The sequence below is a fragment of the Colletotrichum chrysophilum genome (genome assembly GCF_026319265.1).
Source record: "Colletotrichum chrysophilum strain AFK26 chromosome Unknown scaffold_57, whole genome shotgun sequence".
Taxonomy (NCBI): domain Eukaryota; kingdom Fungi; phylum Ascomycota; class Sordariomycetes; order Glomerellales; family Glomerellaceae; genus Colletotrichum; species Colletotrichum chrysophilum.
The window spans coordinates 98,948-116,964 of record NW_026517344.1 but is presented as its reverse complement, the minus strand read 5'-3'; the positions used below and the strand labels follow the sequence as shown (position 1 = coordinate 116,964).

Here is an 18,017-nt window from a genome sequence, read left to right as displayed (position 1 = left end):
AAGCTACCGCACATAAGATTCAACGGAGCCCCAAATGCCAGTTGTCTCGGTCATGGATAATTTCTGCCCATGAGTGCCGGCCGGCGCACCCGGCGCTCCCCGTCTCTCAGACTACATCAACTCAACCACAACCGGCCCGCTCGCACGAGCCATATAGTCATCATCATCAGAGAACACTGTAACTGAAAAGGTGTTTATTTCACTGCTATCCAGACATTACTAATACTATTCAGAGTCGTAAATCATGCGTCGTGATTCCCTCCACACAATACATTACGGAATTCTTACGCTTGCACAGGAGTGATGGTGGTGGAAGCCTTCAGGTTTCTGCTGCTCCAGCCAACGCTGAGGGTGAACTCGCCAGCGGGGATGACCCACTGCTGGGAGACGACGTCCCAGTAGCTGAGGTCACGGCGCATCAGCTCGAAGCCGATGGTCTTGCTCGCGCCGACGGCAAGGGGCACCTTCTCGAAGCCGCGGAGCTGCTTGGGAGGAGTGCCGGCGGGGGTGGTATCGGCGGGGAAGCTGACGTAGAGCTGGGGCACAGCGGCGCCCTCGACGTCGCCGGAGTTGGAGACAGTGACGGTGGCGTTGAAGATGGTGTCCCAGAGGGCGGGGTTGCCACCGGGCTCGACTGGACGCTCCTCGGGGGCGGAGGTGATGTTGTCGGCGACGGCCTCGGCGGCGAAGTCGGCGAGCTCGAAGGTGGTGTAGCTGAGACCGAAGCCGAACTCGTAGCGGACGGTGATGTTCTTGGCGTCGAAGTAGCGGTAGTCGATCTCGAGCTTCTCGTCGTACCAGCTCTGCCAGTCGTACTCGCCGGTGGTGTTGATGGCAGTGGTGGGGGGCGCGTTGTAGTCGGTGCCTTTCAGGGCGATGGTGTAAGGAAGACGACCAGAGGGGTTGACGTCGCCGTAGAGAACATCGATGAGAGAGTTGCCGCTCTCCTGGCCGGGGTAGTGGTTGGCGAGGATAGCAGTGACGTTGGGGTGGTCGGCCCAGGGAAGGGTGTTGATACCGGAAGAGTGGGTGATGACAATGGTGTTGTTGCAGTCCTTAGCGACAGCCTCAACGACGTCGTTACCGTTCCAGTCAACGTCAAGGTGCTGGCGGTCGGCAGCCTCCTCAGCCCAGGTCTTGAGGAAGACAAGGCAGACCTCGGGGGTCTTGGGGATCCAGAGATCGCTCATGTTGGAGTTGATGATGAGGGTGTTGTTGAGCCACTGCTGGACGAGAGCACCATCCTGAGCCGCGCGAGCCTTAATGGCCTCGAGAGGGGAGACGAGGTAGGTAAGACGACCGGTTCCGGAACCACCGCCGGCGACGAGGGTGCCGTACTCGAAGTCCTTCTGGTTGTAGAAACCCTGGGTGTCCTCACCGGCGTCGTTTCCGAAGACGGCAATGGACTTGGGAGCCTTGAGGGGGAGGGCCTTGTTCTCGTTCTTGAGAAGAATGGAGGCGGCGGCACCGTGCTTGCGGATGATCTCGCCGTGGTTGTCACGGACGTCACGGCTGCGCTCGCCGGTCAGGTTGAACTCGCGGACCCAGGTGGACTTGGGCGAGAAGGTGTTGAGGTCACCGCTGGAGGGGTCGATGGAGGGGAAGTCCTTGTCCTGGCCGAGCCAGAAGTAGGGGGTCATGATACGAAGGATCATGTCGTCGACGCGGGCAACGTCAAGGGTGCCGTTGTTGACAGCGAGGGTAACATTTCCGCCGAAGAAAGAGCCGGAAGCCCAGGCCTGGCCGTAAGATCCGAGACCACCGGGCATGTCCATGTCCAAACCGGCCTCAATGGCAGCAACACCAGTGTGGGTAGCACCCCAATCACTCATGACGTATCCCTCGAAGCCGAGCTCGGTCTTCAGGAGACCGTTCAGGGACTTGGAGTTCTGGCAGCCGTAGGAGCCGTTGATGCGCTGGTAAGAGCACATGAAGGAGGCAGCCTTGGCCTTGACGGCGTTAGCAAAGGGCCACATGTAGAGCTCGTGGATGGTGCGGTCGTCAATGTTGGAAGACAGAGCCTGGACGGTGATGTCGGTGTCGGTGCCGTTGGGGTCGAAGGTGGGGTTTCTCATGGTCTCCTGCTCGTTTCCGATCCAGTGCTTAGCAGTAGCCTGGACTCCGGCGTCCTGGTGACCAGTGATGGTCTGGTACATGGCGATACCGGTGAGGTAAGGGTCGGGGGAGAAGCCCTCCCAGTTTCTGCCAGAGTAGGCGGAGCGGCCGAGAGGTCCGGCGACGGGGGAAAGGGCGACGTGAGCACCCTTGGCCTTGAACTCCTTGCCCATGGCGTAACCTCTCTCGTAGAGAATGTCCTTGTCCCAGGTGGCTGCGGCAGAGACACCTGCGGAGAAGACACTGGCGTAGTCGGCTACACGGATGGAAAGGGGTCCATCCTGAAGGCAGAGACCGTTGAAGCCGAGGCGGGGGACAGCGACGATGTTACCGACGCAAGGTCCAGGCTGACCGGTGACCATGTCGGCCTTCTCCTCGATGGTCAACTCGTTGACGAAAGCCTTGGCCTTGGCCAAAGCATCCTCCCAACCGTTACCGGTGGTGTTGGCTAAACATTATGTTAGCAGACGCTCTTGCGATGAGAGTCTGAGAGATACTCACGAGAGGGGTATACGGCCGGAGAGTGGCCATAGGGACCGAGAATGGTGGTGTTAAGAGGCTGAACGTATTCGAAGGCGTCTTCGCCGCGTTCGCCGGCGTCGTAGGCCTGGCCATTGACGGCCGGAGCCAACAGAAGGCCGGAAAGGATGAGAGACAGAGCGGCGGTCATCTTGAGAACCCTTTGAGTTGAGGTCTGGCGCTTGTGCTGAAGATCCAAGAGCCTCATCTCACGGGGTTACATGACTCTCTTTATACATCCTCGTCTGCTCCCACGGCTCCCAACGTCAGTTCATCGTGATTTCCCAATTTTCCATCAGACCCGCGACCCGCGGGGGGCAGGGATCCGAACCATACCACCCTACTTTTGCCTGCCCTCGCACTATCCATCATCCGAGTTGAATATGGCCCCTCCGAGGACAAGGCCGACGACATGGACCTTCCTTCCCACATCACCGGGCCCCGCGCGGGGGACTGCAAAGGTCGGTGAAAGCAGCGTGATCGAGGCCTCATTGGTAATCCAAGTCGTCATGGCACGGAAGTCGGCCCCACACCGGTCGTCACCCTAAGGGCCAAGGTGGGATTCTAGATGAAGTTCGGAGAGTGTTACTACCCGTAGATTACCCAGTAGCCAGAGAAACGGAACAGACCGGCCAGCCTTCCCACACGTGGGGGAGGCGGAATGCTGCCGAGCCCCTGGTTCTCGATGCTGGTGACCACACATCGTCATATGGGGTGTGGAGATCCAATACCGGCCATGACTAGTGATCAAGGCGTAGCCTCAGCCGTAACGAGACAATGTTGAGTCATTGGTCCTTCTAGAAAGAGATCTGCTCAAGAGGGCTTTACTAGGCATGCACCGCTCGAGGCTGTGGCCAACAATCGGGCTTCAGAACTGCGTTCCACGCCTAAACCCGCGCAGTCGCAGTGGTTTGACATGTTGTCCGAGTAGTAGCAAAGACCGTATCGGTGCTTGGCGCTGTCATGTCGGGGCTTCCGTCGCAGCACTAGAAGTTGAAAATTCCGGAGAACTGCCGCTGCGAGTGACAAGGAAGACGAGCCGTTGCTGTGGGGAAGGCGGATCGGGTGACAGCTTGGAAACCTGGAGAATTCAGCAAGCTTGTTTTTCGTGCGTGTGGCCATCGACCGGGTCCCGACCTTAAACCCAGCCTCCCCTCCCCGCCCCCGCCGTCGAAGAAAATTGAAGTGGGCAAGGCTTCGTGTGGAGGTCCGACATTGCGCCGGCACTAGCAGGACCGGAGTGCAGGACTCTTCACAGAAAATTTCTCGTGATGGCGGTTGGAGTAGCATGTTTTGGGGAACAAGACGGTGTCCGGGGCCAAAGCCGTGGAACTGGTCGACCCAAACCGGAGGAAAACAATATGCCCTCCCCAGTTTTCCCCGCACATGTAATCGGCCCTGTTCTGTCGTCCTTGGGCCACCCGTCATGCTACTACCCCAATGTTTATGACCTGCGGAGTGCATTTCCGCATCTGATATGTAATGGAAAAGCTGGACTGCGCCTACAAACAGCCTGCCGGCGGCAGAACACCGGCACTTTGGGCAACGGATCGTCCGATTGGCGCAGGGAGCGGCCTTGGGTGCTCTTGTCCCTCCCTCCTTGCCTGTTTCCAGGAATCGGGAAATCGGGGAACGCGTGACGGGGACAGGTTGAGAAGGGTAATGCTTTCGCGGTGTGGCAGGTCTCGTGACGAGGATACGTCATGTTAATACCACGCGGAGAGAATACCGGCAATTAGAACCGTAAAGAGGAATTTGTGGGTTATTAGGCCCCCATCGAGCAGTTCAAGCAGACCACTCCCATGGGGAAGTAGTTGAGTTTTGTGGAGTTGACCCATGCAACAATTGGAGAGCCTTGGAGAACCCCATTTTCTTTTTAGCGGAGAGGGTTTGTCAGCCCTTTGAAGTTTTTCTTGAGCTCGTGAGCAAAACATGAGGTGAGGGCTCACGTTGTGGAAATGGAAGTTTTCGGCGCTGTGAAAATTCGGCCGGGGCCTGTTAACCTCGGGTATTGGGCGCTGGTCGCATGATGGAATTGTGGATTTGCCATTTCCACCACAACGGCTCTCTAAGCTGTTCGTGATCAATCGTCTGTTTATTCCCGGACTTTGGAATAGGCCCGACAATTCAAGCCTGATTGCTTTCCCGGTTTGATCATGACTTCCCGCTTTTCAGCCGGCCTAAACTCGGCGGCATGGCAGGTGAGGTGCAGACGTCGAAGTTGCGCTTCAAGTTGCCTTGGGATTATCATCAAGTACTACATTCATGATGCATAGTGCTATGATGTACTAGTTGATTCCCCAGATATCGAGCCAAACGATCAAAAACAGTTCTTCATTCGGACTTCATTCTCGCCTTGCTCAATGTTGCGCAATTTTCGTACCAGACGCTAGCCCTGGATGTTTCCCCCACATCGCGATGCCGGTTACAACCTCGGCAATAGAGTCTGGCTTATTACCATGGAATGGATGCTCTCACACGTTCAGCTTTCTGTTGTCGCAAATGTTCTTTTTTGAATTGGATCTAGCATGGTTCATTCGAACTGGAGTGGTTGATTCGGATCTCTGAGGAAACTGTACGGTTGTATTCCGATCTGATGATTGGGGCTCGATGCACAGCACAGACAGTTTCCCATCGTTACAGTAGGAGTGCAGATTCGATCAACTCCGCTTTTTAAGCTTGACGTGTCTCAGACATAATAGCCAACATCCATCTAGCATTCAACACAGGTCCATATACTTGGTTGGCCATTGAAACATTGATTCTTCTTGTCATTGGTCTGACGAACGGTGCGATCTCAGATCTCTAGGATCTGGATCTGCAAAGATGGTAAGGAGAGCCAATTAACATCGTGTCCTGTAGGTTCCCGTGTTTAGCTGCATAGCGGGTGCATGTCTGATCATCTGGCCACAAATCAACGAATAGCCTGACGGCGTCAGACATATGTCATTAGCAATTGTCTTATTGTAATGGCAATGCCTTTGCTTTAGGGCCTTTGTAATTGTTGTCCTCACACGTGATTCCTGAGTGTCACGTTCGCGGGGACCCCCCGACTCATAGAAGTTGGGGACCTGTGCAGAATATCCGAAGGACCACTTCCTGTCGACAACAACCCATGACTAAGTAGGTGAAGTACTGTCATATTGAACCAGATTGGCGAGATTTCACACTCCATGTGTGATCAAAGGGAGCCGGGATTGCTTGTTCAGGGTATCAGAACCAGGGGCGGCTGGTTGGAGTGCTACGTTGTTGATTCAATAGCTCTACATTAAAACTGATCGATCGTTTGCGTGTGAACGAAGAGTAAACATTCTGCTAACGTAATCTACTTTTTGATTCTAAATGATATCAAGACCGCAATGATAGAGGTCTTGATACACACACTTTGAACGTTGAAGAACGTGTCTCTCGAAATATCAATAGCAAAGAACAACGCGGCCCAATATTCCGAATCCTTCAATTTATCTACGAAGAAACTGAACGACCCTTCAATACAATATTGAAGCAAAAAGTGTTTCACGGCTGGTGTTGACCTCATTGTCATCAGAAAATATTGGCTAAGGTCGAAGACCTTAAATATTTGACATGAATTAATATGCACTTTCGGCAAAATATTACTATGTAAACGCTCGAGTACAAACACGCTGGATCGCTGGACTGGACTATGTGGTGGCCCTTCAGGCGGAGCTCTGAGCGGCCTTGATGATGACCTCGCTGGCCTTCTCAGAGACGATGTACAGGGGCAAGGCAATGTAGAAACCAGGGATCTTGGGGAAGACACTGGCATCGACAACCCTAAGTCCCTCAGTGCCGCGAACCTTGAACTCGGAGTCAAGAACGGCGTTGGGATCACTGTCGGGTCCGATGGGGCAGGTGCACGAAGCGTGGTGTCCCCATGTCTCATCCTTGAGGAACTGCTTGGTGGCATCCTCGCTGGTGACGTTGGTTCCGGGCCAGACCTCAGGAAAGCTTCCATCAAGGGGAATCAAGTCAGAGAACGCGCGGCGACCGAATTCGAAGCCCTCATAGGTGGCCTGAAGATCCTTGTCGGCCTCACCAGCGCTGTTGACTCCCGAGTCGTAGTAGTTGAAGTTGATGAGGGGCATGTCACGGGGATCAGTCGACTTGAGAGTGACGGTTCCGGCGTTGTTGCGGCTGTGGGCCTTCAAGACGATCCAAGCCCAGTGCTGGGCGTCGGCGAGAGAATCGGAGGCATAGCCGGGGAAGTAGCCCTTGAACTTCGCGGGGGCACCAGACACGAGCAGATCGGGCTCATCCTCGGCGACGGAAGACTTGAGAATGATGGCGATGGCGATACCGTTGGTGGCGTAGACTCCCTTGCTGATGGGCTCGAGACCCTTCTGGTACTGCTCGAGGCAAGGATCAGGAGAGGTCTCTCCAAAGGTGCACTTAGAAGTGATGACGAAGTCGCTGGTGGTCTTGCCGATCACGGTAGCCTCATAGCGATCCTGCATGTTGGTTCCGACACCGGGAAGGTCGACGATAGTGGTGATGTTGAAAGACTCAAGCTCCTTCTTGGGACCAACACCGCTGAGCTTCAGAAGCTGAGGGGTGTTAAAGGCCCCCGCAGAGATGATGACCTCCTTCTTAGCACTGACACTACCGGTACCAGTTGAGGTGGCCGATCCGGAACGGGGGTCAGCACGGTACAGGCTCGCGCCCTCCATGAAGTCAACACCAGTAGCGCGGGGCTTGTTGCCACTCTGGTCGAAGTTGATCTTGGTAACCTAATCGATTTTTAGTATGGCCCAAGCAGAGGCCCGGTCATGGCAAGTTACTAACCAGGGTGTTGAGCTTGACGTCAAGATGATACTTGCGAGAACCATCAGAGTTCACGGCGTTGGCAGTGTTCAGGATAAGATCGCGAGGACCGCCACGAATAGAGTCGGTCATGGCCAGAGGAACTTGGTAGAGACCAGTCTGGCTAGCCTGGCCGGGAGCGTTGATATCACGAAGCAACACCTGACCAAGTCCAACAACGGTGCTGACGAGAGCGGTGAGGATGGACTTGCCCATGGCGGTTCCGGCGGCAATAATCAAGGACAAGAGCTTCTGATCCTCAACGACAAGGGACAGCGAGGTCAGAGAAAGACCGAGCCAGCCAGAGAAGCCGTGGCCGACAACGCTGTTAGGCAGGTACTGAGCATTCTCGATCTTCTTGAAGTGCTCTCTCATGTTCGTTGCGCTCCAGGAATCGTCACCGGTGAGAGTAGCGATGTTGTCCCAGTCAGAGTCGTGGGCTGCGATACTGATGAGAGCGTTGTGACGAGAGCAGCTGGAGCTCGTTAGCCGTTTTCGTTTTCCCTCTCAAAGATCTCCTTTCAACTTACCCGCCCAAGGTTCCTGTGCGAGGATACCAGACACCGAGAGGGTCAGCCTCAGCGGGGGGCTCGAGACCAACGTAGAAGCTGCCATCAGGCATCTGATACGTCATCTTCGAATCGCGCTTCTGCTGCTCGAGATCGGGGTAGTGGTTGACGAAGTAGTTCCACCTGGTGTCCTCAAATTCGGTCGACATGAGATGCATGGCTGGGACCTTCTCCGTCCAGCTATCGCCAGAGTCACCACCGGCATCGATCAAGAGCACCTTGTAGCCAGCAATGGCGAGGTTAGCAGCCACCGGGCCACCACCAGGGCCAGATCCAACGACGACATAGTCGTAGTCACCGAGAGTGCCGTTGTCAGCACGCCTACCGATGAAGGGATCATGGCGAGCCTGGTTCTTGGGTGCCCTCCAAGGAACCGCACTGCGTCACAAGAAGTCAGCTATGAAATATCATCAACGCCAGTATAGCACTGCCTTACAAAGCAGAGGCCGAATCGGCCAGTAATGAAACGAATGTGAGAGCGAGTGTGGCGCGCATCGTGAGTTGCGGGTATAAATGAGTGACAATAGGTGGGCCTTGGAAAAAGAATGAATGACTCTCAACAAGTCATCTGCAGCTTGACTGACGATCGATGACTCGAGGAAACTAGACCGACAGCTACTTCAAGACTGCTTCGAGACGATCCGAAGAGAAAACGAAGCAAACTCCTCGAAGCTTAAAGGAATCTGCCAAGCGGCATGCCGAGGTCCCTTCAGCCTTGCCCCTAAGATGTCCTGTTGCGCTAGGCGTGTTGGTGGTCGTTGCAACAGGCCGATACGACAATTCAAAAGGGGTAGTGGCCGCGAGTTCCATTTTTCCTGCCAGGAGTGCAAGTCGATCTTTCCTGAGTTGCGGCTGTTGCGTGGACAGGGTTCTCCACCGCCATCTCTGGTCTGCGGGATTGCGGCATTCTCTGAGGTCGAGATTGCGTCTCGCCACGAGGCCGCCTCCCCCCTTCCCTCATTTTGGTGGACCCTTTCATAATGACACAGGGGTTTGTGAAAGGCGAGATGAGCGTTTCGTCGTCGCCGACGAAAGCGGCTTGCGCTAAAACAGACGGGATCCTGAGAAACAATTCTGTTCGGCACCCCAGTTGCTGTATTATGAGTTATCATCGGATAATATTATGCGCTAACCTTTGACAGCCAACAGCGTGGTCTGATACTGACTTTCGGACGCGTCCAACAACCCGTTTAGCCCGAAAACTGAAGCCAAGCCGATTATCTAAGGACTTTGTCTCACGATAATCGGCATAAGTCAGTCCATTCACATCCATCAGGGGCTGCGAAGTGCCGCTTGCTCGACGATACAGGGAGGTTGACTCATGCCGACTTGGGCAGAACTTCACTCCAGTCTGCATGCGAGCGGATGGCGTTGGAGCCGATCGTAATGACAGAGAAAATGACACAGACAGGGCTTGAAAGATGTAGTAGCACTGGACGTGGCCCCCACGACAGGCCAGTTGAACCTTCGAGAAATAATCGCAACGCTGCAAAAGGTAAGAGATAGAGGGTCTCACTCAGCTTTGGCCAGGGTTGATAAAAAGTGGTGAAGAGTCTGAGAGCCCAAGCTTCTAAGACAGTTAAGATCGGCACTTGTTGAGGAGACCCCTGACAGCATCCTTGCTAGGCTGATGCAACGGCTTTTCCCCCGCTGGCTCAGTTGACAGGTCCCCACTTGGTGGGCATCCTTCCAACGAGGCCTCACTGGACGACATCAAATCTCGAAGAACCCGATCCTGTCGGATGTTACCTGCCTTGCATCTCTTTGAGGAACCTGGCGTCCGCGGGCCTCATCGGACCTGCAGATGACGATGTGGGATACCGATCTAGACAGGTTTGGCTTGCAAGAGAGAGCAAGGGGTACGGATTCGGTGACGGGGGAGGCTCCGATAATGTACTGCACTGGAAGCGTGGATGATGTCGATAACGACTGATTACTAGTCTACTATGTGGTATCTCAAAAGAACGCTCATGATGTCTATAATTACATTAACGGAAGTACTTTTTTTTTCGTGGGCTCTCTCCTTCCAGCCTGGAGCCGTAATGATATGTGGCCAAAAAACAGATGAATAAGAATCGAACCATCTACACAGATTCATGTGGTGTGGCCAACTTTCTGTCAGATGATGGGCGTGATGATGAGTGTTCGTTCGTGAATGGCGTGTGGTTGAGCTCGATGAATGACGCGTCGTCTCCACGTTTTGACCTGATGGTGAACTCCTTCTTGACTCGGATCGCCTTGAGAGAGGAGGCTTTCGAAGAAAGTTTGTTCGAACTTGACAGAGGCTTCTGGTTTGAACCCGAGAGATTGGCGTAGTTGGACTTTTGCTGCGTAGTACCGAACACCTTGGGGAAGACCAGACTGAACAACGAGCGAATGGCGGGCATGCATGCGCAGATGATGCCGACTGGGACCTCGATGGTACTCCAGTACCCGACCTCCACATAATCCTGGGTGACGTTGCTGGTGGTGGCATAGCTGGCCAGAGATTGGAGTCTGACAACACTGACAATGGTGACACTGCTGAATGTTAGGCCTGGAAAAGGCGAAGTTATGAGAGAAAGAACTTACAAGAAGCCAACGCTGAACATGAGCATGATCTGGATTTTCTTCTTCATCGACATGGAGAGCTTGTAAAGTTCGCCCAGAGGAAGGATCATGGTGCCGAGATCAAGGAGGATGTTGAAGACTGCCGCTGCCCATCCCTGGATGTTGATGTTGTTGCACTTGGCCTGGTACTCTCCGTCCCATGCCCTCCACGCGCCATCGATAGGCCGGCATTGGAAGATCGAAATCAGCTCGAAGACAATAAAGTACGCCACATTGAGACCGATCATAACGTATGTCGCAATTCTGATCTCCCTGCGGGGAAAGATCTTGAGATAGAATAGCAAGATCGAGATCTTGGTGACTGGCAATGCTCCCAGGTAAAGCAACTCGTCCCAGTAAAACAGCTGAATTCCATGTCAGTCATAAGATTGCAAACCAAACAGGAGAGATACTCACGTAGAGGAACTTCGTGACGTCATCAGGACTGACATTCCACATGTCTTTTCCAAGAGCGACTTGTGAAACTAAGTGGCTGTTAGTGTTTGCTTCAACCGCGGCTGTTTGCTGTTCGCGACTTACTGGGAATGGACAATGCGTTGAGGGGTATCATCATGCCCACAGCAATCAACATGACCCAGTCATCAGGTCCCCATGTCTGGGCACCGAGGCATAGTCTGGCCATCACTCTCAAACCGAAACCCAAAAGCCCGAGTACGAGGAACACGACACCAATGACCCATACTTCTTTCGTTCGGTCTCTTGATGGCGCATTACATGTGTGTTTTGAGTAACTTTGCACAACTGAAAGATGTTAGTGATGAATGATCTTGATAAAAAAGACTGGAAAAATGACTTACGCAGTGCCTCTCGTACCGTACAGCTCTCATGCACGCAGAGCGAGATCTTCGCATTCAACTCAACGTTGGTACAGATACAGGTAGCATTTGTGAGTGAGCAAGTCGACTGCAGTGTTTCTTGTTGGATGCATTTCAGCTAAGGCATATCAGTCAGCGCACGATCGACATCTTTCGCGAAGGAAACATACACCGCATAAGGGAGGTGTCTCCGTGGACGCTGCAGCCGAGGTGGTGGTGGTGGTCGCCCCCACTACCACCTGGACGCCGAATGAAACCAACGCAGCAAATGTGAGGAACCTCATCTTCACTTCTTCACCAAAAGATAAGAACAGACAAGAATACGAAGAACAAGAAGAAAATGAAAGGAGGGAATGGTGATCAAAAAACCATGTGTTGGATACCAGGCGATGTCAGTTGTTTATTCAACTTCGCTCTTCCCGGAAGGAAATCCCCATCCGGGGCATCCTTTCTATCTGCCGACGAGGCGAGAGGCGTAAGGCCAAGCCATCCTAGCCCCCAAAGGCTTCCCGTTTCGACGAAGATTGGCCCAGGCTGGTTCCAGTACGTTGGTAGGGAACAGGGTTTGATCAAGGCAATTGCATGTTCATCCAAATCGTTGGTTCGGCAGGCCTCCTCAGTGGGCGGAAAAGGCGGTGGAATCGGCCCCTCTGCGATTCTCTGTCGAAAATCACAATTCCGGCCTGTCTTATCCATGCAACTCCCTGTAAGTCGCCTATATGCGCCCTAGTGGGTTTTCTGAGAATGCAACTCTTTGGAAATCTCGAACGAATTTCAAAAGAAGGAATGGATCTCGCCAGAATTGTATTCCATGAGAGCAAGTTTCCCAAATCGAACAGCATTGCAACATGAGCAGCCAAGGGGCACCAGACTAGCGAGCTCATCATCAGTCAGATTGACCAGGTAGTGTTTCGGAGCCCTGCCGCCTAGCCACGTGCCCGCTTTGGGTACTGGAGCCGGCAACTGGTCAGGAGCCTCGTATCTCAAAGAGTCGAAAAAGTCCACAGAGGGCTGTCCGGATTGTGGGTTGTGCTCAATGAAAATGGGCGATGTCGCGAGCCCCAGAGCTGTGGATGTCGTCGAGACCCACCTCATCTGAATACCCCTTGCCGAACGAATCGCCGCTTTTCTTGGGCGACTGTCGCGTACGGCGGTCTCAGGGTTGAAAGAAATAACACGCCGTATTAATTGAACGTTGACAGAAATTAAGTCGCATAAACTCCGAGCCTTTTTATCAAACCCAAAGGTTATTCGCCATGCGGAAGTTTCAGCCCCGATGTTCACAGTTCATGAACCATTCCATGTTGTTTGCTCGAGCTTTTCGTGTTCCGTGCCATGGTACTGGGACCAGGTTGGTTGGAGAGGCTGCATCCTGCAGGGGCTGCAGGCATGTGCCCTGTTTTGGGGAACGACCAGGACGGCCGGGAGGAAGACGCCGCTTCCGCCCTTGGATCAGCGCTTCTGCAGGTTGATCGACAGCTTCATAACGAACTTGCTTTTATCCTTTCACAACGGCTTGCGAAACTTTCTGACTGCACCACCGGTGACACCGTCGAACTTTGGGGGCTACAGAGTTCGAAAATGGGGTCATCGGGGAATTTGATTGCAGATCGACGCTGAGCCAAGATTGTGACATTGGCATTGCCCGATAGGAAAAAGGAGGTTCGTTAGGTTATTGCAAGGTTACGTTGACAGGCTGACAGCTCTCTAGGGTCCTGGGGTTTTGTACCGGGGTCCGTCTGAGCAACAGGCCTAGTGCATCTTTTGCACAGACTGAACAATGACTTGTGCCATGGGCTTGGAAATGACCAATCAAGAGGCCTGCGATTTGAGGATCTCTTGTGCTGGCGATCTTTACTTCCCACGAGAATGAGAGTGGGAAACACGGCCTCATTCCTCGTCACTGTGTGTCGCTCTTTTCCTATCCTAGGAGAAACCTAGGTTCACAGATTCTGCACTTACCGGGAACCTCGGCACCTGAGCCGTCGATGCCGTTTCTAAAAGGAACGACCAAGAAGATTGTTTCGATTTCCAATCTTTTTACCTTTCCGGAGGGTTATGACATCTTGCGGATGCCATCATTATCATACGTCACTCGTTAACAAACCAACACTTTCGCTTCTCACGTTCCTTTCATAGCCACGACACCATGAAGTCGCATTACTTCCTTTCTCTTTTGCCCTGCCTTAGCAGCGGCGTCCAAGCTTTCCCGGCTTACATGAACGGGCCCATCTCAGATGCCGTTGCTTCCAGGCTATCCGACAAGTTGGCCGGCGCATTCCACGAAGTTCACAAGAAGAGATTATTGTTCGACCCTTTGACAGCTCCGATCGACGTTACTGGCGACCACGAGTTCATTGCTCCCGATTTCGAGAATGGCGACCAACGAGGACCGTGTCCGGGTCTGAACGCCTTGGCGAACCACGGCTACATCGCACGCAATGGTGTTACGAGTTTGGTGGAGGTTACCGCGGGGATCAACACAATTTTCGGTATGGGTATCGATATCGCCTCCATCTTGGCAGTGATGGGCACTGTCTTTGTTGGAAACCCTCTGTCCCTGAACCCGGGCTTCTCCATCGGATACGAGTCTAGTGGTTCTCAAAACATTCTGGGCAACGTTCTTGGACTTCTCGGCACGCCCAGAGGTCTCAACGGCTCTCACAACATCATCGAGGGAGACTCGTCTCTTACCAGAGGCGACTTGTACATGACTGGCGATGCCACGACAATGGTCATGGACCAGTTCCAGACTTTCTACGATATGTCTTCAGGCGAGGGCGACTACAACTTCGACGTCTTCGGTGCTCGTGCTGCTGCTCGCTTCAACGAGACTATTGCGACCAACCCGAACTTCTACTACGGCCCTTTTACCGGCATGATTGCACGTAATGCCGGTTATCTCTTTGCATGCCGCATGTTTGCCAACCATTCAGCTGAGAACCCCACTGGTTTGTTGAGTAAGTAACGCGGGAGTTCACGAAGTATACAATCCAACAATGCTGATGTTGTTCAGACAAGGAAACTCTGAAGAGCTTCTTCGCTGTTCAGGGCGAAGAGGGCAACCTGACGTACAACAAGGGCTGGGAGAGAATTCCCGATAACTGGTATCGTACGCCTGTTGACTACGGTCTGGTTCAACTTAACCTTGACCTCGTTTCTTGGGTTCTGAAGTACCCCGAGCTCGGAAGGTATACAAACTTGACAGACGTACACACATGTCTTGAAGTCATCTGCTAACGTGAGTACTACAGCATCGGCGGCAACATGGGTGAAGTCAACAGCTTTGCTGGAGTCAACCTTGGAGACCTGACAGGCGGAGTGCTCAACCTCACGAAGCTCCTGGAGAACAACAACCTCCTGTGTTTCGTCTTCGAAATTCTCAAGACCGCATCGCCCAACTCCCTGTCTACTCTGTTCTCTATCATCGAAGCTCCCCTCAAGCTTGTGACGGACGCTGTTGGTGCGGCAGTGTTGAACCTTGCCTGCCCCGCTTTCAAGGACATGATGGTTGGTGGAAAGAGCTTCGAGGATGGCATCAAGGATCAGTACCCTGGTGCTAAGCTCTCAGGAAACGTACTCTGATTTTCAGAAGATGCACGCAGTGTCACTGCTGATTCAGAGCTGATACCTGTGGTTTCACGATGCGGGAGTGAGACGGAGAGACGGACTGATACCACAAATAATGATGGAGCGCCGACTTGCCACTTGTATTCTTAATTATCTAATTCTCAACAGCCTCAAACCTGGCTAAAACTCTTTGACTCTGGCACTTGTATGTTTTTGACTCCATTTAATGGTTCTGAGACTTTGTTAGGAGCATCAAGCAACAAAGACGGAAATAGTGGTAAGAATAAATCATGTTTCAATGATAAAATCTTGCAGTTAGGTGCCGCATTATTTACTAGTCTCGATGAAGCTACCACCGTATACCTGAAATCCTAGGCTGCCAGAACACACCAAGGATATAAGCAGTCATTGTATTAGTGTCGTGTCTACAGTCTATTCAAATTGATGAGTATCGCCGGACTCATCGCAGGACCCCATTTCGAAACCAGCTTATTTGTAAGTTTTATGCAATCTAAATACATTTCTCAACACAAAGATACGTTAAAAAGATGCCTTGTTGCTCAGACCGAAGGCGGAGAACAAGGGGCTGGGAAATTAAAGCCACCTATCAGCGTTTCATAGTGCGGTCATCGCTCACCGCAATTCCTGGTCGTCTATTCCAACCAAGCCTCCTCGATCGCCGACACAGGACAAATCAGAGTTGAAAACGCCCGTGTTAGCGCTCAGCACCGTTGACTGTCATCCCTGTAGTCGACAGCTTGGACCATAACATTCCAGTTGTCGGTTTTGTGAAAGGCTTGCCCACTGGCCAAGTATTCGAAGTACGGCGGCCCAGTACACTTCCTGTAGGCAGCTTCCGCGCCATCGGCAATGTGGCGATAGGTGTCAAGAATCTTCTGCTTTGTCTGTGGCACAGGTGTTAGGGCTTCTACCTATAACATCAGACCGAGGGGGTATTTTTGATTCTTACATCATCGTTGCAGAACCAGATACCCATGTTCTAAGAAGGCTTTAGTGCACGAACATCCTTAACGGTCACAATCATTACTTACCCAGGAGCAACTGACACGGCCACTATCAATAGGAGTTAGTAACGTTGAACGCCGTCTTAGATGAGACAGACTTACCAGCTTCCAGGGCCTTGACCTCCCACAGGTTTGCCGGGGACCCTGCGCAAGTACTTGATGCCATCCCACCATGCTGAGACACTTCCTTCTTTGAGTTTCTGACACTGGACGTCGAAGTCTCCCAAAGGCAACGGATCCGTCGGATCGTTGGCTAGCACGGAGGAATAGTTTGCCTCAAGGTGCAAAGCGTGCACCATCTCAGGCCTCATGGCCTCAAGCTGGCGAACAACTTCTTGGACGGAGCCATTGAAGTGTTCGCCATCAATTTCCCATTCAGGCTCCCAGACATTGTATCCTTCAATGGGAGCCTTGAGGGCTTGAGCCTGTGAATGATCAGTTTGGATTCACACGCCGCACACACAGGTATTCCTACCATGAACGCCAAGGGGGCGGAAAGAGCGATGAAGTTGGCAATGCGCATGTTGAAAGTGAATTGATTGTGCGAAGCGATTTCAGTACTTTCAGTGTGGTAGAAAGAATGTTAGACTCTGATGAAGATGAAGATGAAGATGTGAAGGTCATAGAGTAGATGGAGGAGAGGCTTCTCATTTATATTTCATTGTGTATCCAAGAAACAGTTCGTTGACACCTGATCGTGAGCAGGGGCAGTCCATCTCAAGCGCGCCACGTGCTTGAGTTCATTACCCGATCTCTGCCTGATTGTCGAGTCCACTATCAGGAAGTTTCTTGGAAGCAGCCGTTCCGTTGCCATGAACTGTCAGACCATGACCAGACTGCAGATACGATGGGGAAGGGCAACATTGTGGAGAAACAAACATTCCATCACGAGTAACCGGCCGACGGGTTTGTGTGGTAGCACAGGTCCATCGAAATACGATGGCGACAAACAAATGAAGCCAAACCAACAACATCACAGTTGAGCTCTATGGGGACGTGCAGCTACATTTCGACTGCTCAATTGCAATTTTGTTGACGCCATGGTTTGTCCACTTTCCAGATCAATACGCGATGCGTCCTTACGGCCGGCATCTGGTAAGCACGGCTGCACGTGACGGGCAAAGAGCCTGCCTGATACTTGTTCAAATCGGAAACCAAGCATAGCGCTGCAGTCAATCTTCGTCGAGGCGGCATTGTGTCTTAGAAACAAATCAGGAGATTCAGGTCATGTGCACCATATTTCGGCTCGGCGCGAGATTCCATTTCACCCCGTTGGTCTTTGAAGATGATGCACAGCAGATCATTCGACCACTTCCTGGTCTTGTTCTCTGGGCTTCAGGGAGTGGACTGCTCGTATCAGGACCGACACAAGGGGCGCGATATTACAGACTCGCACGGACTTTAGCCAACAATCTTGCAGTTGAGATGGGAGTCTGTCATGCATTAGTAGGCTGCAATCACTGACCAACAGTTTGTCTGTCCACCCCTGTCTATCACGGTGCCCTTATCAAAGTGAGAGTACAAACTTGATCACAAACGACATGCAGACTCAAGATGTTGCAATCAAATCAATTGAGAACAAAGAAATGAGATGCGTTTGTGAAACAAGCAAGCATTCAGTTATCTAAAGTCATCGTCGAAAATCCATTACCAGCCACCTGGCGCAGTGTTTGAATTGAACTCATGGATAGTGGAGGTTTGTGACAGAAAACACGAGGCGGAACCGTCATCAAAGTCCAATTGCCGCTTGTAGCGCTGTATATACCCCATATAGTGGGAATTACCCCATCTTGATTGGGTTTGTGTCAAGCATCGTCAATATCCAATGTCAACGTGTGCCAACCCCATCGGAATCCATCAAATATTGCCAGTTGGGTTGGTGGGGTGAGGTGAGATGGAACAGCACCATTTGCGGCTCGAAAAAGGACGGCAAATAAAAGTGCCTGTTTGCATTAGATTAAGGGACAAACGCA

The 18,017-nt window shown here is 52.5% G+C and overlaps 5 protein-coding genes across 5 annotated transcripts; 1 reads left to right on the top strand and 4 right to left on the bottom strand.

Annotated features, from left to right (window-relative positions):
- Positions 1-284: 284 nt before the first annotated feature.
- Positions 285-2,785, bottom strand: COL26b_007190 (uncharacterized protein; the record flags this gene model as incomplete). Its single annotated transcript, XM_053179989.1, has 2 exons — positions 285-2,563; positions 2,617-2,785. 2 exons carry the CDS (start codon positions 2,783-2,785, stop codon positions 285-287), a joined length of 2,448 nt encoding a protein of 815 aa, XP_053036051.1.
- A 3,526-nt stretch (positions 2,786-6,311) lies between these two features.
- Positions 6,312-8,519, bottom strand: COL26b_007189 (uncharacterized protein; the record flags this gene model as incomplete). Its single annotated transcript, XM_053179988.1, has 4 exons — positions 6,312-7,382; positions 7,438-7,930; positions 7,986-8,402; positions 8,461-8,519. 4 exons carry the CDS (start codon positions 8,517-8,519, stop codon positions 6,312-6,314), a joined length of 2,040 nt encoding a protein of 679 aa, XP_053036050.1.
- A 1,589-nt stretch (positions 8,520-10,108) lies between these two features.
- COL26b_007188 (uncharacterized protein) lies at positions 10,109-11,256 on the bottom strand (the record flags this gene model as incomplete). The annotated part of the gene is made up of 4 exons (XM_053179987.1): positions 10,109-10,544; positions 10,596-10,978; positions 11,031-11,098; positions 11,154-11,256. The coding sequence occupies 4 exons, from the start codon at positions 11,254-11,256 to the stop codon at positions 10,109-10,111; spliced, it is 990 nt and encodes a 329-aa protein (XP_053036049.1).
- A 2,342-nt stretch (positions 11,257-13,598) lies between these two features.
- On the top strand, positions 13,599-15,034 carry COL26b_007187 (uncharacterized protein; the record flags this gene model as incomplete). The annotated part of the gene is made up of 3 exons (XM_053179986.1): positions 13,599-14,409; positions 14,466-14,640; positions 14,704-15,034. 3 exons carry the CDS (start codon positions 13,599-13,601, stop codon positions 15,032-15,034), a joined length of 1,317 nt encoding a protein of 438 aa, XP_053036048.1.
- A 707-nt stretch (positions 15,035-15,741) lies between these two features.
- Positions 15,742-16,567, bottom strand: COL26b_007186 (uncharacterized protein; the record flags this gene model as incomplete). Its single annotated transcript, XM_053179985.1, has 5 exons — positions 15,742-15,924; positions 15,990-16,019; positions 16,072-16,093; positions 16,147-16,469; positions 16,520-16,567. The coding sequence occupies 5 exons, from the start codon at positions 16,565-16,567 to the stop codon at positions 15,742-15,744; spliced, it is 606 nt and encodes a 201-aa protein (XP_053036047.1).
- Between the last annotated feature and the right edge of the window lie 1,450 nt (positions 16,568-18,017).